Here is a 27,048-nt window from a genome sequence, read left to right on the forward strand (position 1 = left end):
AACACCGCAAAGGCAACCAAGACTGTCCGGTCCCTGGCCTCCCAGCGCCCTCTACCGGGTCCCCAACCCCCTCACACAACACAACACACACACACACACACACATTTTGCATTCCGACACAACTCATTTTGCACACACCCAGTCTCTCCCACAAGACTTTCACACCCATTATTGGCATAAGCCCACGTGCACGCATCCGGTTATCTTTGGTCCCCCCCCCTTTCTACACACACATACATCCCCCACACAGACACCCCCCCGCACACACACATCTGTGCACGCCCCCACCGATAAAGGAGGAGCACCGGGACCCTGCCGCCCCTTGCAAGGCAGGATGTAAACCACACACCAGGTTGTTGCTTCCACGCAGGCGCTCGGTGACTCAGAGGAACTCACAAGGGTGACATTGTGCATCCCTTTCTGGCCCCTTGACAGGTATTTTCCTCCTCGGGGACACCACATTTAGTCTCTTATTTACATAGAAACCCACACCTGTGTTTCCAAAGTGGCCAAAGAGTCCCAGGCCGCTCAGTACAGGCAGCTCCGTCCCTTTGCCCGTCGGTTTCTCGCCGACCGCTCGGACCAGCTGCAGATCGAGAGTCACCCAGAGGTCATCTAGTCCTGGGCCCAAATTCCTTCCGACAGAGGAAGCGTCAGAGGGCACGGGTTCTAATCCCAGCTCTACCACTTGTCTGCCGTGTGACCGAGGACAAGTCACTGCACTTACCTGGGCCTCAGTTCCCGCATCTGTAAACTGAGGACTGAGACTGTGAGCCCTATCTGGGATGGGGATTATATATCCAGTAGGATTTGCTAGTATCCACCCCAGTGCTTATTACAGTGCCTGGCACGGAGTAAGCACTTAACAAATACCATAATTATTATTACCAATCAATGGTATTTATTAAGCACCAATAATAATAACTGTGTTATTTGTTAAGCACCAGGTATGTGCCACGTGCTGCTCATTGTGGGCAGGGAATGTGCCTGCGTATTATTGCATTGTACTCTCTCAAGCGCTTAGTACAGTGCTCTGCACACGATATACACTCAATAAATACAATTGATTGAATGAATAAGGAAAGGGGACTGTGTCCAACCTGATTAGCTTAGATCTACCCCAGTGCTTAGAACAATACTTGAATACACAGCAAGCGCTTAACAAATGCCATCATTGTGAATATTATCATTAAGCACTGGGGTAGATACAAGGTGATTGGTTGGTCACAGTCCCTGTCTGACATGGGATTCCCAGTCTTCATCCCCATTTTACAGATGAGGTAACTGAGGCACAGAGAAGTGAAGTGACTTGCCCAAGATCACACAGCAGACAAGTGGTGGAGCTGAAATCAGAACCCAGGTCCGTCTGACTCCCAGGCCTACGCTCTATCTATTATAATAATGTTGGTATTGGTTAAGCGCTTACTATATGCAGAGCACTGTTCTAAGCGCTGGGGTGGACACAGGGGAATCAGGTTGTCCCACATGGGGCTCACAGTCTTAAACCCCCATTTTACAGATGAGGTAACTGAGGCACAGAGAAGTGAAGTGACTTGCCCACAGTCACACAGCTGACAAGTGGCAGAGCCGGGATTCGAACCTATGACCTCTGACTCCAAAGCCTGGGCTCTTGCCATTGAGCCATGCTGCTTCTCTGTTATGTGCAGGGCACTGTTCCAAGCACTTGGGAGAGTACAATAAAAGCCAAGCCACTTGCAGACTGGAAACCTTCCTCCTGCCCTGAGGTCAGACACTAGGCGATCTGGGTAAACTATTTCCATCTCCCGTAGCCCCTGAGGTCTAAAAGTCTCTTTTCTGCAGATTCTGAGGGCTCAGATCTTCTCCCAGGCACAGGATGCAGTGAGGGTCTTGGTTTGTTGTTTGTTCACGGCATTTATGAAGCGCTTACTATGTGTCGAGCACTGTACTAAGTGCTAGGGTAAATACAGGATCATCAGCTCAGCCATAGACTGTGAGCCCCATGTCGGTTGGGGACTAAGTAGGAGGGGGAACAGATATTGAATCCCCATTTTACGAACGAGGAGACTGGCGCCCAGAGAAGTTAAATGACTTGCCCCAAGTCATACAGCAGGCAGATCTCTAGGGGGCAGGGAATGTGTCTGTTTATTGTCTATATTGTACTCTGCCAAGCGCTTAGTACAGTGCTCAGTAATAATGTTGGTATTTGTTAAGCGCTTACTATGTGCCGAGCACTGTTCTAAGCGCTGGGGTAGACATAGGGGAATCAGGATGTCCCACGTGGGGCTCACAGTCTTAATCCCCATTTTACAGATGAGGGAACTGAGGCACAGAGAAGTTAAGTGACTTGCCCACAGTCACACAGCTGACAAGTGGCAGAGCTGGGATTCGAACTCATGAACCCTGACTCCAAAGCCCGCGCTCTTTCCACTGAGCCACGCTGCTTCTCCAAGTAGACAGTAAGCACTCAATAAATATGATTGAATGAATGAAAAGGTGGTGAAAATCGACCTTGAGGGACCCCCCAAGGCAGGCTGGGGAGATGGAGGAAGAAGAGAAACAGAGACAGAGACAGGGAGAGAGCGAGGCCGGGGCCGGGGAAGATGGGGGGGAGGGTTGTTGTTATTTGTCAAAGAGAACTGGACAGAGCCAAGAGGGGAAATGTTTTCCTGCTTCGCATAGGAAATAGGACAATGGGCATTAAGGTTGTTTATGAATAAATAAGAAAAGTGCAGTGTTCCTAGGAAGCCATGGGTTCACTGGCTACAAAAAAAGACCCATGAAAATATTGTAAAATGTGAAAATGTGAACACGCAGAGTGGCTTAGTGGAGAGGGGACGGGCCTGGGAGTCAGAAGGTGATGGGTTCTAATCCTGGCTCCTCCAAATCGCCTGCTTGTGACCTTGGGCAACTCACTTCATTTCTCTGTGCCTTAGTTACCTCATCTTTAAAATGAGGATTAAGACAGTGAGGTCCGTGTGAAAGATTAACTGTGCCCAACCTGATTACCTTGTATCTACCCAAGCACTTAGAACAGTACCTGGCCCCTAGTATGAGCTTAAGAAATACCATTAAAAAAAACACTGTGTGCAGTATGCTATACTGTGCTCTGGGAGAAAATGCAAAGGTGGGAATTGGACTTGTAGATTGTGAGCTTCATGAGGAACAGAGACTGAGTTTAAGTGGGGAGAAAGGATTGGAGACAGAATGGGAGTGATAAAACATTTAAAACATAACATAAACAAATAAACCAAATAGGTTCAAGTCTCCAGTGACGGAGGAATCCGAGAACACGTGAACTCCCTAATGTCACTAAAACTGGTTGAGATTTTGTCGGGTGAGAATGGGGGTGGGTGGCGAAGGTGGATGAGATTCTGAGGGCTGTGAGAGCAGAGCGGTGGTTAAGGAGAGAAATTGAAATCCCTCCTCTCTCCCCTTGCCACTCCCAAGCCGCTTCCTCCCATGCCCCTCACTCTGGGGTTAACCATCTATTTACTGGATGCCTGCCATTTTTGCAGAAATTCAGTTTTACATCCTCAGAAAAGACCCTGTATATGCACATTCACAATCTCTCTTTCTCTCTCTCTCACTCACACACACCTACACTCCTCCACAAAGCCACTCATACAAACACATGCCACAGAGCACCCTCTGCATCCTCCCCACTGGACCTCCACACTGCCCCCGACACAAACTTTTCTTCATGACACGGAAGATCCTCCATCCCAACCTATCTCCACCAGCCCAGAGGGACAGAGAGAAGCAGTCCCAACCCAGTGTCTCCCTGACAAAACCTCGGTAAGAATGGCCGCTGTTGCTGGAGCCCGTGCGTGCAGTGGCCATGGCGTGACCGTGGACTCTGAGCCGCCGGGAGCCTGAAATTCCGCTCCTCTAGCCACAGCACCCTACTGATTTTTGTTTCTATCTTGTGTATCGGTCCTTGTCTTTTATGTTGTCTTGGTGCTCTGTTGTTTCAACACTCCTTGTGGGTCTGACTCCAGGCCCCTCTCCCTTCTTAGAGTCTTATTCTCTGAGCCCCTTGAGGGGTAGTTACCGTGTCTGATTTCCACTGATGTATTCTTTCTCAGTGCTTAGGACAGTGCTCCGCACAAAGAAAGCACTTAATAAATACTAGTACAACTACATGAATGTGCACTCACACACTCCCATACGTCGACTCTTGTGCAGACTCCACCAACAAAGTTCTCTCCTCCCACACCCCAAAATATTATTGGGCATCTAAGGGCCAGGAGACCGGACCCTCCCAAAATACTTTTTTCTGGCATAAAGAATTCTAGAATAAAGATCCAGAGAATTTAAAACAATCTGTAAATGGCTTTATCTGCAGGGCAGATTTCCCTGGGTCATTTTAAGTGGGTTTGATGAAAAACTCCGATCTTGTGGAAGGAAAATGGGGGAACTTGAAGCAAAATTCTCTACTACAAAGGAGCCTTTGTGCTTCATTCATATATAATGAAATATTCATTTGCCCATTGCTGAATAGAAATTTGAATCTCATTTCCTTAGTTATACAAACTTAGGTTTGTCCAGAGATCCTTGCTCCAAAAATACCAGTCTTAAGGCAGGTTTAAAAATTAGGTTCTTAGGATGCAGAAATTTTCTGTGCATACGGGTTCCATAATCATTTCTGATCTTGCTGTCAGCAGTGGCTCACTGCGAGGAGGGCTCGGCAGGCCTTTCAGACGTGGGATGGGATCCCACCTGGAGCCCAGAAAATCCTCTACGCTATCTGTGAACCAACGATAAATTCCTCCTCCAAAGCCGAATAAAAAAATTTGCAAATAAAGTTAATAAGCCTTTAGGATGTAAAACAATATCTTGTTGTCAGATTATTCTGTGGTGTTCCCCATTGAGAAGAAAATGAGAAAAGCATCGCTGACATTCTTAATCATCTCATTAGGCTCAAAGGAGATCTAATTTACCTAGGACGCTTGTTTCAATGACTAAACTCATTTTCTTGGCTAGACAGTTGGGTTAGAGAGGCTTGGCATAAAGCGGTTGGCCAGGAGGAGATAAACAAGAAAAGTTTGCACATAAAACAAGGCAAGACAGTCACCCAAACCATGGCCAATCCCATACATGGCAAAACTGCTTACTTTTTTAAACAAACAAAAATCCAAATTCATATGTTCAACTATTTTTCCACAAGTCCATGTTGCTCCCCCGTTTGTGTTATTATTGGCAAATAGGGAATTATTCAGCTGCCAATAGAGATTGATTTTTTTTTTATTGTCCTGAAAGTAGCAGTGGGACAACAAGACCGAATGCTCAGGGGCTAGATGGAGTCTGAAGCCTGAACCTTGTCCTTAATCTCAATTTATTCTGAACTTCCCAAGTGCCTAGTACTCCCAGGCCTGGGCGCTAGCCACTATACCATGCTGCTTCTCAAATACAGTATAGATGGTAGATATGTTCTTTGCCTAGTGGATAGAGTACAGGCCTGAGAGTCAGAAAGACCCAAGTTCTCATGCCGGTTCTGCCACTTGTCTACTGTGTGACCTTGGGCAAGTCACTTCACTTCTCTGTGCCTCAGTTCCCTCATCTGTAAAATGGGGATTAAGACTGTGAGCCCCATGTGGGGCACGGCCTGGGTCCAACCTGCTTCGCTTGTAACTAACCCCAAAATTTAGAACAATGCCTGGCACATAGTAAGCACTTAACACATACCAGAAAAAAAAGGAGCTTCCTAGAGTCCTCTGTTACTGCTCCGGGTCTTTTTTTCTTATCATCATGAGAATCACAGTTTATTTCGACACCTTGGTGAGCTGAGGCCCTTCTGAGTCTGGATAGTGTAGTTGGACTCTTCTTATGGAGGGCAGCTGTTTACTCCGAATCACAGAGGAAACTAAACAAAACAAAAACGTTTTCCTTAATGTGCTTTCCGTGTTTGGTAATATTTGCAGTTCCCGAAACAGTTGTGGATAGGCTGAGCTGGCTGTTCCACGGAATTGCTCCCAACATCTGCAGTTTGGAGGGCGAGCGCCAGCAGCCACAGGATAATCGGATTGCCTGGTCAGGAGTCTCGGAACAGAGTGGGGAGGAGGGGCAACCAATCTGCAGTCAAACTTAAATCTTATCAGATGGGTTCTTGGTCAGGGCTTCCACACTGCCATTGGTGGTGAATCCGGGTGGGCCTGGGCCTGGGAGTCAGAAGGACCTGGGTTCTAATCCCAGCTCCGCCACTAGTCTGCTGTGTGACCTTGGCCAAGTCACTTCACTTCTCTGTACCTCAGTTCCCTCCTCTGTAAAATAGGGATGAAAACGATGCGCCCTATGTGGGACAAGGAAAGTGTCTAACCTTAATACCTTGTATCTACCCCAGTGCTTAGAACAGTGCCTGGCACATAGTAAGTGCTTAAAAAATACCACAATTATTTTCCTTTCTGGCCACGCAAGCCAGGGCTCTACAGGAGAAACTGGTGGTCTCGCCGATAAATTCAGGGGCCCACACTGATAATAATAATCATCATAATGATGGTATTTGTTAAGCGCTTACTATGTAATAATAATGGTGGTATTTGTTAAGCGCTTACTATGTACCAAGCACTGTTCTAAGCACTGGGGTAGATACAAGATAATCAGGTTATCCCATGTGGGGCTCACAGTCTTTAATTCCCATTTTTACTGATGAGGTAACTGAGGCACAGAGAAGTTAAGTGGCTTGCCCAAGGTCACACAGCAGACGAGTGGCAGAGCCGGGATTAGAATGCTTGTCCTCTGACTTCCAAGCCCGGGCTTTTTCCACTAAGCCATGCTGCTTGACACATACAATTACTATTATCATTTCCTCATCTGTCTCTGAGGTTGACCTCCAGTTTTCAGACATGGAGAGTGGGGCTCAGAGAGGTGAGGTGTTTTTTTCCAGAGTCCCAAAGCCTCCGAGGTGGGGGATCCTGGCTCCCAACGGAACGAAGCTCAGCCCCTCTGCGTTTCCAGCCCCCTCTCTTCAGGCCTGAATTAAACCCATCTGCTGGCTTTCTCCAGGAGGCCCTGCGTTTCTAATAATAATGACGATTGTGGTATTTGTGAAGTGCTTACTATATGCGAGACACCAAGCGCTGGGGTAGATGCAAGATAATCGGGTTGGAGACAGTCCCTGTCCCACATAGGGTTTACAGTCTTAATCCTCATTTTACAGATGAGGGAACTGAGGCCCAGAGAAGTCACCCAGGAGGCAAGTGGCGCAGCCGGGATTAGAACCCAGGTCCTTCTGGCTCCCAGGCCCAGGCTCTAGCCACGAAGCCTCGCTGCTGCCCTAACCCCGGCAGCGGGCTGCAAGCCGCCTGAGATGAAGTCCTGCGGTTTCCCGCCCCAGGGCTCCAGAGGCCTCCACTCAGCGAATCCAGGACGAACATGGACTCCTAAAGTGATGCCGGGGCTGGAAGGAGCCAAGTGTGCTACCCTGGCCCCGGGCCCACCGTCCACCCTCCCGTCCCCCACTCCTCTTCCTCTTCCTCTCCTCTCCCCTCCTCCCCGGACCGGGCCTCCTCTGGATTTCCAGGCCCTTCCCGTTGTCCGGAACGAGCCGGGCCGAGGGCCGTGTGCCAGACCTGCCCCCAAGGCTCCTGTTTTACAAGGTTCTGGCAGGAGCCGGGGAAACCTCCCTGCCTTCTGCGGTTTGGGGGCTCCGTTGCCACGGTTACCCCGGCCACGTTGCCGTGACACATTTCCTCTCTACGAGGCCGCGGCGGGGGCGGACAGGGAGGGGTGGCTAACCCGAACCGGCCAAGAGGCCTCCCCGGCCGGGCCTCCGCTCGGCTCCGCTCCGCTCAGCATTCCTCCACGAACATCCGGACGGGGGAATGACCCCTGGTATGCGGTCCCAGCCTCCCCCAAACCCGGCCCCTCCGGGGCCCAAGAAGGGGGGGTAACTCTGCCGCTTCTGAGATTTGGGAAATGGGGGCCCCAAAGTTGCTGTGGGAGGTTCTCTCCATCTTCCCAGCCCTGACAAATTTGCTCCACCGAATGAGGCGGGGGAACCGGGAGCTCCTGGAGCCGGGGAGGGAGGGATGGAGGTGCCCGGGACTCCCCGGCCCAACCAGGAAGGGGCCTTTGGCCGAGCCCGACTCTCCCTCCCAGGCCTGGCCGGGCCCTATCTTCCTACCCTGACCCCTCTTCCTCTGATCGAGGCCACTGGCCTCACCGGGCACAGAACCGAGGACGAGTCAGCTGGGTCGCGCTCCTGAGCACGGTGGGCTTTAGGGGAGGGGGAGGAGGGCAGCAGCTCCACTGCTGGCATGTCAAGGGCCGAACATGGCTGCTGCTGCCCTGCCTCTGCCCCTGCCTGCCCGAGGGAGGGGGGTACCCCACACACGAGGCCTTTGCTAGCGGACCTGGCCAACCCAGTGGAAAGGGCGCTTAGCCCATGTTTGGGGTGAAGGCGGGGGGTGCTGCAGGGGGCACAGACGGCATCACATTTCTTTCTTCTTCTTCTGCCTCCTCCAGCCTTGTCCCCCGGTTTCCCCAGTCCTGTGGTCCTGGTCAAGGGGCAGTGTCCAGGCAAGGCAGTTAATAAACTTCTCTGCCTCTCTCCCTCTTTCTGCCTCCCACCCGCTTCCTCCCCTCACGTAGTCTCTACTTTTCTCCCTCTCCCTTTCAGCCTACTCCTTCCCTGTATGTCTGTCCCGAGGTGACCCTGGGGTACCGACCATCTCAAGGTCAAATGCTATCTCGTGACCTCCTGAGCCAGCAGGCGGAACTCGGAAGTGAGGGTGGAATACCATCCCCACAACCCAAACGGCCAGATTGACAGTTCAAGCTGGGAATACAGAAGGTGCCCCTTGCCCCCGTGCCAATCAAATTAGGAATGCAGGAGGAGGGAGGGCAGAGATTGGATAAACTGAGGCCGGAAACTGGAATGGCCTAAGGGCATAGGTGATAAATACCTGCCGCCTCTAACCTTCTGTGCAGAGGAATGGGACTTGCAGATTCAATAGTATTTATTGAGCGCTTACTATGTGCAGAGCACTGTACTAAGCGCTTGGAATGTACAAATCGGCAACAGATAGAGACAGTCCCTGCCCATTGATGGGCTTACAGTCTAATCGGGGGAGACAGATGGACAAAAACAATACTAATAGTATTAACACGTGCGGAGCTATTGATAATGATAAGAGTGTTAGCAACTAATGATGGTAATAATAATACTGATAATAATAAGGATAATAGAATGGTTCCTCGGGGAGCCGTTGAGCAGAAGAAGGTCGGCTCCCAAGAGCCGAGAAGACAGATGAGCGTGGCCCATCCGTTGGACGCCTCCTCTCCGCCGAGCCCCGTCCCGAGGGCCGGGCCGGAGCGGGGCCAGACGGTCAGGTCCCCGTTTTACGGGGGACCGGGGCCTGGGCAGCGAGGCCACCGTGCCCGGGGGTGCCTGTTGGGGTGTGGACGGGGTCGGACTGAGGGCCCGCCAAGGGCCGGGCCCAGGCCCATCTCTCGTGGTGCTGTCCCCTCCCGGGCGGTCGGTACGGCGGTCCGCGCCCAGGAAGCGCTGGGGAAATCCGCCTGAAGGGCTGATGGAGGGCCCCCCCGCCTGGCAGACCCGGCCGCTCTTGCTTTGGGGGCTCCGCGGAGAAGAGGGGAGGGAAAGAGGTGGTCAAGCGGGCGCTACCTGCCCAGGTGAGGCTGGGCCCCCCGAACCCCAGGTATCTCTGGAGACACTCGATGCACTCGCCCTCCAGATAGCCTTTGTATCGCTTGGCGATGGTCCCGTCGGCCTCCCACTTGCGCTTAGTGTTGAGGGCCCCGGCGTCCGCCGCCGTCCAGCTCAGCTTGGCCTTGTCCAGCGCGATGTAGTCCCGCCCATCATAACCGTACTGCATGAACCCTTCGCCAGTGATGGTGTCCTCCCGCAGCTAGCAGCCATACAGCCCCTGAATGGTGTGAGACCCCTCCTTGCTCTGGTTGTAGTAGCGCATGATGTTCTGCAGGCCCACGCGGAAATTCTGCGCCCCGCTCCTGAAGATCTCTGTCTCCTGGTCCCAGTATTCCCGTCCTCCGTTGTCCCGGATCCACGGGGTCCGCGGCTCCGCCCGTCCCCGTCCCCCGTCGCCGGCGAACCTGACGAACTGCACGTGGTCCACGTAGCCCTCGGACGTGAACTCGGAGGCCCCGGGGCCAGGCCGGGTCACTCCGGTGGTGAAATAGTACAGCCGGCTGCAGGTCGCCTCTGTCCAGAGCGTGAGAAGGCCGCTCTGCCTGCACCGAGTGAGGAGCCGTGGGATGGGTGAGTGTACCGTCCTGCTGAGCACTCATGGGGTTGGAAGCCAGACGCTTCACCATGGGTATGTAATGCTTAAATGGATTTGATGTCTAAGTGGGTGCCTCCCCAGTGGGACGTGAACAGGGTGGGAGCTAGCCGCCTCACCAAGCGCGAGTAACACATAAGTGGGTAACGCATAACTGGGTTTAACGCATAACTGTATGTAACTCGTAAGTGTATGTAACTCATTAGTGTTTAACGCATAAGTGTATTTAACGCAAAGGTGGATTCCTCCTGGTTGGGGCGTGCACGTGGTGGGAACCAGCCGCCCCACCACGTTGTGAGTAAATCATAAGTGGGCCCCGGTACCCGCCCACACGCGAGTAACATACCAGTGTAATCCTCCCTTTAGGGAAGCTCTAACAAAGGGGAAACTTCCAAAAGGGGAAACTTTAACACCATATTTCTCCCAAAAGGGAAGGCCGATTTGTCGCGTCTAAATAATTAATTCAATTCGCCCACAGAATAAATTTTATACAAACTCAGGTTTTCTATTCCCGGCCTCTCTCTCTCTCGCTGTGCCGATTCTGAAAGAATCCGGCAACGGGTGACAATGTCCCTCTCCTTTTTCTTTCCCTCTCCTCTGTCCTTCTTTCTCTTTCCCTCTCCTCTTCGTCTCTCTCCTCTTTTCTCTTCTTCTCCTCTCCTCTCTCTCTTCCTCTCTCACTTCTATCCTCCTCCTCCTCCTCCCTTGTCCTCTATCCCTCTCCTTCTTTCTGCCTCTCCTCTCTCCCTCTCCCTCCCCTCCCTTGTTCTCTGCTCTTCTCCCTCTTCCTTCCTGTCTGCCTGCCTCCTTCCTTCTTCCTCTTCTTTCCCCCTCTCCCTCCCTTCTGTCTCGGCTTTGCTTTCTCTTCTCCCTCCCTTTTTTCTCCCCCCTCGCCCCCCGCTCCCCCACTCTTCTACTTTACCAATCTGCCACCCCCGCCAGATGCTAGAGGGAATTAACCCATTCTCAGGGACTCTCCCCTTCCTATCTGGAAAGCTGGGTGTTGGTGAGTCCTCTGAATTGTTTGGACTCCAAAGTGGCAGGATGGACCACCCCCCTCGCCATGACCTGGTAACAATGACTTGGCCCTCAGCCTATCTGCTTACTCTGCCTGCCAGACACTCTTGGATCAGGAATATGGCGCCAGCATGCCAAGACCCAGGCTTCACATCAGTTCTCAGGGGCCCTGCCCTTTCATTCATTCATTTAATCATATTTACTGAGCGCTTCCTGTGTGCAGACCACTGTACTAAGCGCTTGGGAGAGTTCAATATAAACAGTAAACAGACACATTCCCTGCCCACAAGCAGTCTTACAGTTGAGAGCAGCAGCATGAACTAGTGGCAAGAGCACGGGCTTGGGAGTCAGAGGATGTAAATTCAAATCCTGACTCCGCCACTTGTCGGCCGTGTGATCTTGGGAAAGTCACTTAACCTCTCTGTGCCTCAGTTCCCTCATCTGTAAAATGGGGATTAGGACTGTGAACCCCACATGGGACAGTCTGATTACCTTGTATCTACCCCAGCACTTACAGCAGTGTTTGGCACGTAATTAACACTTAACAAATACCATATTTCTTATTCTTATTATTAGAGAGGGAGACAGACATTAATAGTTTGCCTTTCCGCATGTAGGACATGTGCCTTGGAGTGGGAAACACGACTGGCAGGGGAAATTCAGTGTTAGTCGTCCCCCCCCAAGCCCCAGGCTCCGTTTCAGAAGGCCACATGAGGGATTTAGCTTCTGGATTTACAACCGGTCTCTGTCTAAGCTCCTGGGAGCAAGCAGTGTGGCCTACTGTAAAGAGCATGGGTCTGGGAGTCAGAGGACCAGCAGCTTGCCAACTGTGTCAATTCGAGCAAGTTACTGACTTCTCTATGCCTCTGTCTCCTCATTTGTAAAATGGGCATTAAATGCCTGTTCTCTCCCCGGCTTAGTCTGTGAGCCCACTTTAGGACAGGGCCTGAATCTGACTTTATTATCCGGCCTAGTGGATAGAAAACCAGCCTGGAAGTCAGAAGGACCTGGGTTCTAATCCCACCCTGTCACTTGTCTGCTTTGTGACTTTGGGCAAGTCACTTTACTTCTCTAGTCCTCAGTTCTCTCATCTGTAAAATGGGGATGAAGACTGTGACCCTCACGTGGGACAACCTGATTACCCTGTATCTCCCCCAGCGCTTAGAACAGTGCTCTGCACATAGTAAGCACTTAACAAACACCAACATTATTAGTAGTACAGGGTCCTGCACCCAGTAAGCGCCAATAAATATGAATGAATGCCTTGCACACAGTAAGCACTTGATCTGATTGCATGAATGAATGCCTGGCACGTAGTAAGTGCTTAACAAATGTCCTTTTTAATTTTTTTCTGCGTGGCCCACTGATTGATTATGGGTTAGACTGTAAGCCCGTCAATGGGCAGGGACCATCTCTGTTGCCAATTTGCCAATTCCAAGCACTTAGTACAGTGCTCTGCACATAGTAAGCGCTCAATAAATACTATTGAATGAATGAATGAACAAATGTCCTTTTTAAATTTTTCTGCGTGGCCCCCTGATCGATTATCAATTAGACTGTAAACCCGTCAACGGGCAGGGACCGTCTCTGTTGCCGATTGCCCCTTCCAAGCGCTTAGTACAGTGCTCTGCACATAGTAAGCACTCAATAAATACTATTGAATAAATGAATGAACAAATGTCCTTTTTAAATTTTTCTGCGTGGCCCCCTGATCGATTATCGATTAGACTGTAAACCCGTCAATGGGCAGGGACTGTCTCTGTTGCCGATTGCCCCTTCCAAACGCTTAGTACAGTGCGCTGCACATAGTAAGCACTCAATAAATACTATTGAATAAATGAATGAACAAATGTCCTTTTTAAATTTTTCTGCGTGGCCCCCTGATCGATTATCGATTAGACTGTAAACCCGTCAATGGGCAGGGACCGTCTCTGTTGCCGATTGCCCCTTCCAAGCGCTTAGTACAGTGCTCTGCACATAGTAAGCACTCAATAAATACTATTGAATAAATGAATGAACAAATGTCCTTTTTAAATTTTTCTGCGTGGCCCCCTGATCGATTATCGACTAGACTGTAAGCCCGTCAATGGGCAGGGCCCGTCTCTGTTGCCGATTTTCCCCTTCCAAGCGCTTAGTACAGTGCTCTGCACAGAGACAGCGCTCAATAAACACTATTGAATGAATGAATGATTAGTGTAGTTGTTGCTATGGGGACGGGTTGACCGGAAGCGCGGGAAGGCTCCCCGGAAGTGGGTCTGGGGGCGGGGGGGGGGGGCGGCCGCTCGCGCTGCCGCGCACTTCCGGTGGGGCGGCGGAAGTCGGCCCGTGGCGCTGAGGGCTGAGGGAGAGGGGCGTCGTGAGCGGGGGGCGCTCAGTCTAGCCACACCCAGACCCCCTCGGGCCCGGCCGCCCCTCAGACCCAGCTCACGGCCCAGTCTGTGAGGCCCTGGCGGGGCGGGGCTTGTCCCTTTCGGGTGCCGAATGGCCCTTTCCCAGCGCTTAGTACAGTCCAGTCACACAGGAAGCGCTCAATAAATACGATTGAATGAATGAATGAAGACATCTATGAATGAATACAGCTCTGTGACCGTGGGCAAGTCACTTCACTTCTCTGTGCCTCAGTTCCCTCCTCTGTAAAATGGGGATTAACGGTGAGCCTCAAGTGGGACAACCTGATGACCCTGGATCTCCCCCAGCGCTTAGAACGGTGCTCTGCACCTCGTAAGCGCTTAACAAATTCCAACGGTATTATCTCATTTATTTAATCAACTAAATTTATTGGATAATTTAAATAATAATTTAAATTGAATAATAATTTAACGATGATAATGTTGGTGTTTGTTAAGCGCTTACGAGGTGCAGAGCACCGTTCTAAGCGCTGGGGTAGGTACAGGGTCATGATGTAGATGAGGGAACTGAGGCACGGAGTTTATTAAATAGCAATACACCATTAAACATTAATCAATAAATATTAATTTAAGTGAATCAATTAAATTTATTTGATCAAATATTTTCAATTAAATAACAACAATAATAATAAAGTTGGTATTTGTGAAGTGCTTACTAGGTGCAGAGCAGTGTTCTAAGCGCTGGGGTAGATACAAGGTCATCAGGTTGTCCCACGTGGGGCTCACAGTTTTCATCCCCATTTTACAGAGGGGGGAACTGAAGCCCAGAGAAGTTAAGTGACTTGCCCCCAGTCACCCAGCTGACAAGTGGCAGAGCCAGGACTCGAACCCATGACCTCTGACTACCAAGCCCAGGCTCTTTCCATTGACCCACGCAGAGCACTGTACTAAACGCTGGGGTAGATACAGGGGAATGAGGTCGTCCCACGTGAGGCTCACAGTCTTCATCCCCATTTTACAGATGAGGGAACTGAGGCACAGAGAAGTGAAGTGACCTGCCCACAGTCACACAGCTGACCGGTGGCAGAGTCGGGATTCGAACCCATGACCTCTGACTCCCAAGCCCGGCTCTTTCCACTGAGCCACAATGCTTCTCTAATGTTGGTATTCGTTAAGCGCTTACTAGATGCAGAACACTGTTCTAAGCGCTGGGGGAGACACAGGGTCATCAGGTTGTCCCACGTGAGGCTCACAGTCTTCATCCCCATTTTACAGAGGGGGGAACTGAGGCACCGAGAAGTTAAGTGACTTGCCCACAGTCACACAGCTGACAAGTGGCAGAGCCGGGATTCGAACCCATGACCTCTGCCTCCCAAGCCCGGGCTCTTTCCACTGAGCCATGTTATATTAATGTCTGTCCCCCACCTCTAGACTGTGAGCTCGTTGTGGGTAGGGATGGTCACCGTTTATTGTTGTACTTCCCCTAGCGCTTAGTACAGTGCTCTGCACACATTAAACACGGGTTCTAATCCCTGCTCAGCGTGGCTCGGGAAAGAGCACGGGTTTAGGAGTCAGAGGTCATGGAGCGTGACTCAGTGGAAAGAACCCGGGCTTGGGAGGCAGAGGTCATGGGTTCGAATCCCGACTCTGCCGCTTGTCAGCTGACTGGGCAAGTCACTTCACTTCTCTGTGCCTCAATTCCCTCATCTGTAAAATGGGGATGAAGACTGTGCGCCTCCCGTGGGACGACCTGATCACCCTGTATCTACTCCAGCGCTTAGAACAGTGCTCAGCACATAGTAAGCGCTTAACAAATACCAACATCATCATTATTAATCCCGACTCGGCCACTTGTCTGCTGTGTGACTTTGGGCAAGTCACTTCACTTCTCTGTGCCTCAGTTCCCCCATCTGTAAAATGGGGATGAAGACTGTGAACCTCCCGTGGGACAACCTTTCATTCATTCATTCATTCAATAGTATTTATTGAGCGCTTACTATGTGCAGAGCACTGTACTAAGCGCTTGGGATGAACAAGTCGGCAACAGATAGAGACAGTCCCTGCCGTTTGACGGGTTTACAGTCTAATTACAGTCTAATTAAACAGTGCTCAGTACATAGTAAGCGTTTAACAAATACCAACGTCATTATTATTATTAATCCCGACTCCGTCACTTCTTCGCTGTGTGACTTTGGGCAAGTCACTTCACTTCTCTGTGCCTCAGTTCCCTCATCTGTGAAATGGGGATGAAGACTGTGAGCCTCCCGTTGGACAACCTGATGACCCTATATCTACCCCAGCGCTTAGAACAGTGCTTGCACATAGTAAACGCTTAACAAATACCAACATCATCATTATTATTAATCCCGACTCCGCCACTTGTCTGCTGTGTGACTTTGGGCAAGTCGCTTCACTTCTCTGTGCCTCAGTTCCCTCATCTGTAAAATGGGGATGAAGACTATGAGCCTCCCGTGGGATAACCTGCTTCCCCTGTATCTACCCCAGCGCTTAGAACAGTGCTCAGCACATAGTAAGCGCTTAACAAATACCAACATTATTATTCACTTCTCGGTGCCTCAGTTACCTCATCTGTAAAATGGGGATTAACTATGAGCCTCATGTGGGACAACCTGATTACCCTGTATCTACCCCAGCGCTTAGAACAGTGCTCAGCACATAGTAAGCGCTTAACAAATACCAACATTATTATTATTGCTATTATTATTATCATGAGCCGGGCCGTGGCTCGCTAGCGACGCCGCCTGGCCACCAGCCCTCATTGCGCAGCCGCGGTTCAGGGCCCGCCCTGAGGAGCCTCCTCGCCCCCCCGGTCCGTAACTCACTAGCGACACCGCCTGGCCATCAGCGCGTACTACGCCCCACCCGGAGAAACCCCCTCTCCCCCCTTACCCCCGTGTCCGCGGCTCACCAGCGACGCCTTCTGGCCACCGGCCCGCACTGCACAGGCGCGCTTCGCGGCCGGCTCGGAGAAGCCTCCTTTCCCAATCCGTGGCTCACCAGCGACACCGTCTGGCCAGCAGCCCGCACTGCGCAGCCGCCGTCCACGACCGGCTCGGAGACGCCCCGTCCGCCGCTCACTAGCGCCGCCGTCTGGCCATCAGCCCGCACTGCGCAGCCGCCGTCCACGGCCGGCTCGGAGGCGGCCCGTCCGCGGCTCACTAGCGACACCGTCTGGCCACCAGCCCGCACTGCGCAGCCGCTTCCAGTGGTTTTCCCGCAGTCAGTCAATCAATCACGCCTATTGAGCGCCTCCTGTGCGCACAGCACTGTATTAAGCGCTTGGGAGAGTACAATATAACAGGCACGTTCGTTGCCTATAACGCTTACAGTCTAGAGGGGGAGAGAGACATGACTAGAAATAAACTTACAGTGGTGTACATAAATGCTGTGGGGCTGAGGGGGGGGGTGAATAAAAGGAGCTAGTCAGAAGGGAGCGGAAGAAGAGGAAATGAGGGGTCAGTCAGGGAAGGCTTCTTGGCTTCAATAAGTCTTTGAATAATAATTATGGTATTTGTTGAACACTTACTATGTGCCAAGCACTCTATTAAGCGCTGAGTGGACACAAGCAAATCAGGTTGGACACAGTCCCTATCCCAAGTGGGGCTCCCAGTCTCGATCCCCATTGTACAGATGAGGTAACTGAAGCCCAGAGAAGTGAAGTGACTTACCCAAAGTCAAGGAAAACGCCAACATTAGAGGGCTGTGAGACAGGAAGGTTGTTGGTGCCGTCTACAGTGATGGGGGAGGACAGGGTTTGGGTGGGAAGATGAGGCGTTCTGTTTTGGACATGTTAAATGCGAGGTGACGGTGGGACATCCAAGTAGAGATATGTGGAAGGCAGGAGGAAATGCGAGACAGCAGAGAGGGAGAGAAATCAGGGCTGGACATGTCCATTTGGGCATTGACCTCATAGAAGTGCAGGTTGAAGCCATTGGAGCAAATGAGTTCTCCAAGGGAGCGGGTGTAGATGGAGAATAGAAGGGGACCAAGAACTGAACCTTGAGGGACCCCCACAGTTAGGGGGAAGGAGGCCTGTATCGGATGCACCTCTATTTAGGGAGCCAGAGGACCCCAAGATCAATAAAATTCAGGCTGAGGGCCCTCTCCTGCGCAGGCGCAGTGCATGGGCACCGCTAGCGCGCTCCACTGCGCATGTGCATGTCCCATAAAAAAGTCGCCTGCCGGACAAAGTCGAGGGCGGAGCAGGTCCTTTTCGCTAAATTCATTCAGTCGTATTTATTGAGCGCCCACTGTGTAATAAAAAGAGCTCAAGATGGTAAGTCCTTGTGCTGGCCAAAGGCTGGCTGTTGCCGAATTGTAATAATAATAATGTTGGTATTTGTTAAGCGCTTACTATGTGCAGAGCACTGTTCTAAGCGCTGGGGGAGACACAGGGGAATCAGGTTGTCCCACGTGGGGCTCACAGTCTTCATCCTCATTTTACAGATGAGGGAACTGAAGCACAGAGAAGTTAAGTGACTTGCCCACAGTCACACAGCTGAGAAGTGGCAGAGCAGAGGTTGTATATGCCAAGCGCTTAGTACGGTGCTCTGCACACAGCAAGCGCTCAGTAAATACGATCGAATGAAGAGGCTTCCCACCCAATCTCTTTTATATTTATTCTGCAGAAGAGCTGATGCTATTTTTATTTTCAATTTCCATTCTAGTTTGCTCTGCTGCCGGCCCCTCCCTCGGGAATAAAATTCTTGGAGGCTTCACGCTCTTAAGGCAGGGCAGCACGTGCATCCCAGTGCGTGCACCTCGCCAGCGAGCTCTACTGTACATGCTCCGTCGGTGGATACTGCTCCCAGAGACACTTTCAAAGGTACCTTATTTTGCAAACTTGAGACCACGGGTGCGTCGTGAAGCACAGCTCAAACTGTTAAGACCGTTTGTTTTGGCCAAAACCTCCCCACCCAACTCCGCGAGTTCGAATCTCCTTTATATTGACGGCATGTATTGTGATATATTGTGGGCAGGAATGTGTCTCTTGTTATTTTGTACTCTCCCAAACGCCTAGTAGTGCTTTGCGCATAGTAAGCGCTCAATAAAAATGAATGAATTAGCACTTTATTTCTTTCCATCCTAACTTGTTCTACTGCTGGATTGCCCCCCCCCCCCTTTTCCTTTCTACTTTCCTTCTTCCCACTCTCCCTCCAGCCCTTCCACCTCCGTCTCTATTTCTCTCTCTCTTTTTCCACTCTCAGAGAATCGAATTTGGAATGATTTTTCCTATTTAGGGGAAGCTGAAGTCTCGACTAAGAATAAAATTCTGCCAGGTGACACTCCTGTGCAAGCGCAGTGCCTGGACCCCCCCTAGTGCTCTCTACTGTGCATGCTCCTCCAGTAAACTCAAACCCACCTTTCCATTTTAGAGTTTTCTGTGCCTGGTAAAATCTAGGGCGAGGGACCAGCCTTGTTATTTATGCATAGCTCAAACTCCTCACCTCATATTTTGGCGAAAGCGAGTTGGAATCTCATTTACATTATTTCTACAGTAGGATGTGATAGTAAAATTTGTATTTCCTTCTCTGCTTGCCTGCATGGTTGCTGGGTTGGACTGGCTGGACTAGGCTAGCTGGATTACACTGGGCTGAAAGGCCAGTACTCGGCTGGGCTGGATGAACTGGGCTGGACTAACTGGACTGGGCTCAGTGGAAAGAGCACGGGCTTTGGAGTCAGGGCTCATGAGTTCGAATCCCAGCTCTGCCACTTGTCGGCTGTGTGACTGTGGGCAAGTCACTTAACTTCTCTGTGCCTCAGTTCCCTCATCTGTAAAATGGGGATTAAGATTGTGAGCCCCCCGTGGGACAACCTGATTCCCCTATGTCTACCCCAGCGCTTAGAACAGTGCTCGGCACATAGTAAGCGCTTAACAAATACCAATATTATTATTAGACTGGGCTGCTCTGGCTGGGCTGGCTACACTGGCCTGGGCCAGTTGGGCTGGGTTGGCAGGCCTGTACTTGGCTGGGCTGTCTAGGCCGGACTGTGCTGTCAGGACTCGGCTGAGCTGGATGGACTGGGTTGGGATGGTGCAGCTGAGCTGGGCTGAGCTAGGCTGCCTGGAATGGGCTGATTTGGCTAGACTCCGGAAGGCAAGGCTGGCTGGAGTGGGCTCGACCTTGCAGGCAAGACTGGGCTGGTGGAGTGAGCTGGGTTGGCTGTACTGGCCTGGGCTGGCTGGAGGGGCTGGGGAAGGGAGCAGGGAGGCAGAGAGCTATTTGGCAAAGAGCTAATCACAGAAAGCTGCTGGGGTGCAGAGAGCTGGGGAGGAGGGATCTGGGGGGGCAGAGAGCAGGGGGACAGAACAAAGGTATAGAGCACGAAGGTAGAGGACGGGGTGGAGAAAAGGGAAGCAGAGAACGGGGAGTAGAAAACAGGGGGGCACAGAGATGAGCGGCACAGAACAGGAGGGCAGTGAACTGCATCGGAGAGCCGGGGGCAGGGAGCTGAGGAGGAGAGACCTGAGCCGGTCGAAAGCTGAGGAGGAGAGCAGGGAGGCAGAGCAGAAGGGAAGAGAGTGGGGGGCAGAAACCGGGGCAGCAGAGAACCGAGGGGCAGAAAACTGAGGGCAGAGATCTGAAGAATCTAGAGCAGGGGGAAAAGAAAAATGGGGGGCAGAGAGATGGAAGCAGAGAGCTGGGGAGCAATGACCTGAGGGATTGGGGGGGGGAAGAGGAGGGGGAGCACAGAGCAGGGGGGAGGGAGCTGAGGGAGAGAGCAGGGTAAAAGAGAACCGAAGGGCAGGGAAGATGGGCAGAGAGAAAGGGGGACAGAGAAGAGGGAGCAGAGGACAGTGGTTAGAGAGCAGGGAGGCAGAGGACATGGGGAAGAGTATATTTATACTAATGTCTGTCTCCCCATCTAGACTGTAAGCTTATGGTGGGAGGGAATGTCTGTTTATTGTTATATTGTTAGTATTGTTATATTCAGACAGATAATTCCTCTCCCTCACTTAGAAGCCTTATTGAAGGCCCATCTCCTCCAGGAAGCCTTCCCTGACTGAGCCCTCCTCTTCTCTTCTCCCACTCTCTTCTGCATTGCTCATACTTGCTCCTTCATTCATCCTCGCTCCCTTCCCCCTGGCACAAATGTCATGGCATAGTGGCTAGAGCAAGGGCCACTATGCCATGGGTCAGAAGGTCAAGGGTTCTAATCCCAGCTCCACCACTTGTGCTCTTTGGCCTTGGGTAAGTCACTTGACTTCTCTGTGCCTCAGTTACCTCATCTGTAAAGTGGGGATTAAGACTGTGAGCCCTCTGTGGGAAAGGTACTATGCCCAACTCAATTTGCTCATATCCACCCAAGTGCTTAGTACAGTGCCTGGTATATAGTAAGTGCTTAATAAATGCCATAATTCGTATACTTATGATTATATCTATATATATCAGTTATTTATATGAGTGCTTACAGTGTATCAAGCCGTGTGCTAAGTACTTGGGAGAGTAAGAGTGTGGGCTTGGGAGTCAGAGGTCGTGAGTTCTAATCCTGGCTCCACCACTTGTCAGCTGTGTGACTTTGGGCAAGTCACTTAACTTCTCTGTGCCTCAGTTACCTCATCTATAAAATGGGGATTGACTGGAGCCCCTCGTGGGACACCCTGATTACCTTGTATCTACACCAGCACTTAGAACAGTACTTTGCACATAGTAAGCGCTTAAATACCATCATTATTGTTATTATTATTACAATATAACAGAGTTGGTAGACATCTTCCCTGCCCACAGGAACCATATGGGGGTAGGTTGGGACTGGATGCTTGTGGGTGAATGCGAGTCCCTACGGACTTGCTCTGCTCTAACTAGTCTCCCCCAAAGCACCCAGAAAGAATTAAGAGAACCCTGGGGCCCATTCCATTTCAGCTCCACACCACTACACTCTGCTCCAGTGCATTCCACTCCATCCTGGAACCATGGAGAGTCAACAAATTCCATATCAGTGCTTGGGAAACACACCTGCTCCTTCCTGCCCTTCCCCATGTGTGTGTATGTCAGAGCTGCCCGGTCATGGGAGACTGTGGAACGTTGGGCCGCTGAAATGTTGGAGTAGCTGGAATTCCAACTGGATATCGTCCGGGATGCCCTTCTCTCTCCTAAATGTGCAGGACGGTTATGTGGTTTGTGTCCAGTGGAGAAGAGGGAGAAGGAGAAGAAGCATGGCCTAGTGGAGAAAGCACGGGCCTGGAAGACAAAAGGACCTGGTTCTATTCCCGGCCCTGCCATTTGCCTGCTTGGGTGACCTTGGGCAAATCACTTTGCTTCTCTGTGCCTCAGGTACCTCACCTGTAAAATGGGGGTTAAGACTGTGAGCCCCATAGGATACGGGGGCTCTGTCCAAACTGATTAAATTATATCTACCCCAGCACTTAGTACAGTGCTTGGCACGTAGTAAGTGCTTAACAAATACCAAAAAGACAAGACAAGAGTCAGCCAGGAACCGAACTTAGCCCAGAGAAATGTGTGCCCCATGGAGGCTGCAGGGTCACCAGTGGAGAAGATGGCAGTCGCTTCTGGGCAGAGAAGTCTGTGAACTTCAGTGGAAACCAGTGATTGCTCAGTGGCAGAGAAGCTAGTGGAATCTAAGACTACAGTGATTTTGGAGGAGTGATATTTCTGCAGTCAAAGCAACCTCTCCTTGTTCCCAGAAACAAGTCAGAGAACTCACTCTCATTCTAAGTTTTTAAGTCCTACAAAACTTTCAGGTTGACCTTTATTAGGTGCCATAATACCAAGCATTCTTTTAGTAACAAAAACTTCTTTTTATTTTTATTTTTTTACAGAAAGTCAGGTATTCCAACAATTTTCTTTACATTTCCTGGACCTTAAAAAAAATTACACACAACATTTTGGACGCAGTACAATGGAACGGAATGGGAAAGGGGGTCACTTTTAAAAAGATAAAAACGGACTTCCATACTTCGTTGACATTTAACAATTTACAGATCTGGAACAGTTTGCTTTGTGTATGTACAAATGGTACACGTCACTGACCAATCTTCAGAGCCCAGGGGCCCGGGGGGTGGGGGCCAGGGTGGGGAGGTCCGTGAAATTAGATTAAGGTTTGAGGGCGACTGCTTTAGCGATCTGTCTAAAAGTGCCTTGACAATACCTAAAGTTTCATTGTTCTCATCGGGGAAATCATTTGATTTCTTTGTGCGTCTTCGCCGTTGGGCCCGTCTTGACAGTTGCCACCGGGAGAGGGATCTCCAGTTGGAACGGGAAGTTCCAGATTCAGTGGCGACGTGGGCCAAGGGGCTGGGATGGGGGAAGAAGGTGGTGCTAATCATTTGGGGATCAATCATGGTCCGGAGTGGAGCCGAGACCGGAAACCCCAACTGGTTGAAGGTGGACAGTGAAGGCATTGAATGATATTTAGAGGACAGAGAAAGCCAATTTCCCCACCTCCTTCCTGCGGATTGCTTTGCCTGCCTTTCTGGAGCATGTTTCGTCAATCTGGGGAGTCGGTTTTCCAACAGAAATGGCGGGAGGAGATAAGCATCGTCGGATGTGATCTGTCCGGCACTTCCAGCAACGATACTCTATTTCACTTTGCTCCGGGCCTTGACTTCGTATGCTTGGCCCCATGGGTAGGGGTCGGGAGATGGGACGACTGGATGATCAATGGGGATTTGCCGATTGGACGGCAGCCACCAGTGGGTTGAACGTGCAGGACCGTGTTTCTGACCCAGCCCCTTGGGCGGTTGGACGTGAGAATGGGGGCTTGAGGGGGTGTCTTGCAGGTTGTAGCTGGATTTCTCAGGGGGTGGGGTTTGGGAAGGAGAGAGGAGGAGCAGGAGGAAGGCAGAGAGAAGAAGGGATATTGGTAATAAGATTGGCTAATGGGACACTATCACCGCTCCACGTCAATGAAACACACCCGAATGTTCTGAAATGACCTTTCTAAGTACTCTGATCTATCCCTAAGGCTATGTAATTACGGATTCTCCTATGTTAGAAGTAGGCTTGTTCATTAGACTTTTTTTAATTAAAAAAAAAAGAAATGCTAGATTCAGGTCAAGATAAATATGAGCTGGGTACCCAGGAGTCACGTGAGAAACTCAGAGAGGTGAGATACCTACTTTTCATTGACTATGCATACCCTAGGAAGAAATAGAAAAGTGTTTATTTAACAGCAGCCTCTATATTACATCTGAGCATCTGAGGGTTAATGGGTTGTCTACATTCTCCAGAAATTCCTTGATCCGGTTGCTTGAAAGGTAGAGTTCTAGGTTGCCGTGTTGCTTGGAGGCTTGCTTGATTGTTCCAAAACACTTGCTTTCCGCAGAATCAGTCGATGGTATTTATTGAGCGCTTACTGTGTGCGGAGCTCTGCACTGAGCGCTTGGGAGAGTATGATGCAACAGAGTTGGCGGAAATGTTCCCCACCCACAGCGACCAGCTGAAGTATTGGAAGGTGTCAGAAAATTCCTCAGGATTAAGTTTGGCAGACGCGGACACCGTAAAAAGTTGGGAGCTTTACACTGGTTAACTGAATACTTAGAAGTAATTACACGGGGAAATGAACCAAGTGCAGAGATCGTGCTGGAAAAGAAAACATTCAGCTGTCTCACGAGACACTGTCTCTCTGTAAACGACACTATTTAGACAAGAGGGGTTTTCAACTGGCCGTCTTCAGGACGGTCCAAGTTTAAAGCTGTTGGTGTTTCGGTTTAATTAAAAAAGATGGTTTTACAAACCTCTTCGGTACGTATGTAGATTTTACACGTCATTCAAGCGACAACTACATCCCCCTTCCTAAATGTATTTCCCCCGTGTGACTTCTCATGCACTTCTCTGAAGATCTTACCCAATGACAGTCTCTAATGAGCTGGTGGTTTAAACCGCGATGGCGTTTCTATCTGGAAAAATCACTTGCCGACTCTGCCGGTTTAGATGGAGAGGGCGGGGGCCGGTGTTTTCCATGCGTCGGCGATCATCTCCGTCTGAGGTCCTCTCTCCCAAGCGCCTTGCCGTTGGATGTTGATGTACAAAAGCTGATACTCGTTTTGTTTTGTGCTCATTCTAGAGAATAGTGGCTTAGCAGAACTGTGTAAAAACAGAGAGAAGAGGTGTCACCGTTGACCAGAAAGATGCAGTGAGGACAATGAATGGCCAGCACGGGCTTGGGACTGATGGGTTTTTGGTGGGTTTTTTTTAAATGGTATTTGTTAAGCGTTTACTATGTGCCAGACACTGTTCTGAGCGCTGGGATAGATACAAAGTAATCACAGTCCCTGTCCCTCATGGGGCTCACAGATTTTACAGATGAGGTCACGGAGGCCCAGAGAAATGAAATGACTTGCCCAAAGTCACACAGCAGACAAGTAGCAGAGTCGGGATTAGAACCCACGTCCTTCTGACTCCCAGGCCTGTGTTCTATCCACTAGGCCACGCTGCTTATCACTTCTGGCTCCGCTGGTCAGCGGAGATGCACCTACTGTCTCCATTGGGGGAGGAGGTGGGGAAGGGAGGGGAGGGGAGGTAGAGTGGCATGAATTTTTCTTCCCACACGGGGTTGGAAGGATGTGGGGGAGAGGAGGGAGAGGTCAGGAGAAGGGAGGGAGGGAGGGAGGACGGAGGTGAGAAGGGAAGTGCCAGACCAGAAGCAGTTTTAACATCAGACTTTGACCACACCATCGATTTCCTCTACTCCCACTCCCTTCTGCATCACCCTTGAACTTGGATATCCACCCTTTGTTCACCCCTCTCTCAACCCCACAGCCCTTATGTCCCTATCTGTAATTTATTTATTGATATTAATGTCCGTCTCCTCCTCTAGACCATAAGCTCGCTATGGGCGGGGAATGTGCCCACCAATTCCTCCTCATTGTACCAATGCTCTGCACTTGGTTAGCGCTCAATTAATATTATCAACTGAGTCATTGTAGAGCAGTGCCCTGTGCAGCATTCCAAATGGTTTTGAGATTCTAGATTGCAAGGTCATTTCGAGACTGTAAGGTAATTGTGGGCTTGGATCCTGTCTACCGACTCTGTTGGTACTCTGGTTAAGTACTCTGCCAAGTGCTTAATACAGTGCTCTGCACACAGTAAGCGCTCAGTAAATAGCACTGTTGGATCGATGGATTGATCGATTGAGACCCGGACCTGTGAACCAGCACCTGGTGGGCTCCTTGAGCTTTTCTGTCGGCGTCACTTGCAGGCTACCGACAACATCCAGTGGCAAGGCAGGATCTGAGCAACAGAATCCTGGAGCAGAGCCAGCCTCTGGGCCTCAGCACAGCTTCTCTGGGGTGGAACATGTGAGGAGAATGGATGGCAATAAAGGCTAGAGAGAAGCAATGTGGTCTAGTAGGTAGAGCATGGGCTTGGTATAGAATCCCCATTTTATAGTTGAGGAAACTGAGGCACAGAACAGTTAAGTAACCTGCCCATGGTCACACATCAGACAAGTGGCAGAACTGGGATTAGAACCCAGGTCCTCTCACTCCCAAGTTCATGCTTTAACCACTGTTTCCTTTTGATGATGAAAAGAAGGAACTCTTTTCAAGATGCTGTTGACGATGATGATGATGTCAGTATGGGATCCTGGCTGGAATTCACCTGTCCTCACTATAACTTTTTCATTTGTTCTGGGCCCTGGTCGGTGATAAAGAACTGGGCATAAGGGAGATAATCTGAAAAGAAGAGTTGAGGCCAGAAAGTATTGGAGGGAATGTAGAGAAGCAGCATGGCCTAGTGGAAATTGAAAGACCTCGGGGTCAGAGGACCTGGGTTCTAATCCCGGTTCCGCCACTTTTCTGCTGTGTGACCTTGGGCAGGTCACTTCTCTGTGCCTCAGTTATCTCATCTGTAAAGTGGGGGTTGAGACTGTGAGCCCCATGTGGCATAGGGACTGTGTCCACCCCGATTTGCTTATATCCACCCCATTGCTTAGTACAGGTCTGGCACAAAGTAAGCGCTTAACAAATACCACAATTACTATTATTATTGTTAGAAAGACCTCCCATCCTGGTTGACCTCTGTGGGTTGGGATAATAATAATATTGAATAATAATGACAATACTTGTTAAGCTCTTACTCTGTGTCAAGCACTATTCTAAGCACTGGGGTAACTACAAGTTAATCAGGTTGGACACAGTCCCTCTCCCACATTGGGCTCACAGTCAAAGAAAGATTTTATCCCCATTTTACAGATGAGGAACTGAAGCCCAGAGAAGTGAAGTGACTTGCACAAGGTCACCCAGCAGACACGTGGAGGGTCAGGGATTAGAACCCTGGTCCTTCTGACTCCCAGGCCCGGGCTCTTTCCACTAGACCATGCTGCCTCTCCCAGTCTCAACATTCCAGACACCCTGGGAAACCACAGAGCCCTGTGCAAACCTTTGAGTCATTCACCCCCAACACACCAAATATCAAGTCTCGAGCTCGGGAACCTGATTATGCGCCTGGCACCAC

General features: G+C 50.5%; 1 protein-coding gene, 1 long non-coding RNA gene and 1 pseudogene across 4 annotated transcripts in view; 1 reads left to right on the top strand and 2 right to left on the bottom strand.

The window, feature by feature from the left end:
- Positions 1-9,308: 9,308 nt before the first annotated feature.
- Positions 9,309-17,562, bottom strand: LOC114815941 (annotated as a pseudogene).
- Positions 17,563-17,819: 257 nt separating this feature from the next.
- The window catches only part of LOC114816269, a 57,091-nt gene continuing 47,862 nt past the window's right edge, over positions 17,820-27,048 (top strand). Inside the window, exons 1-2 of the long non-coding RNA XR_003764032.1 lie at positions 17,820-17,906; positions 18,298-18,455. This is a non-coding gene — a long non-coding RNA (uncharacterized LOC114816269). The remainder of the gene's footprint in view (positions 17,907-18,297; positions 18,456-27,048) is intronic.
- The window catches only part of LHFPL3 (LHFPL tetraspan subfamily member 3), a 159,747-nt gene continuing 156,435 nt past the window's right edge, over positions 23,737-27,048 (bottom strand). For all 3 annotated transcript variants that reach the window (XM_029078414.2, XM_029078413.2, XM_029078412.2), the window contains one exon: positions 23,737-24,678. In XM_029078414.2, coding sequence (XP_028934247.1) covers positions 24,650-24,678 — 29 coding nt within the window. In that variant the 3' untranslated portion in view covers positions 23,737-24,649. The remainder of the gene's footprint in view (positions 24,679-27,048) is intronic.

This window comes from Ornithorhynchus anatinus, chromosome 13, assembly GCF_004115215.2.
Source record: "Ornithorhynchus anatinus isolate Pmale09 chromosome 13, mOrnAna1.pri.v4, whole genome shotgun sequence".
Classification (NCBI taxonomy): Eukaryota; Metazoa; Chordata; class Mammalia; order Monotremata; family Ornithorhynchidae; genus Ornithorhynchus; species Ornithorhynchus anatinus.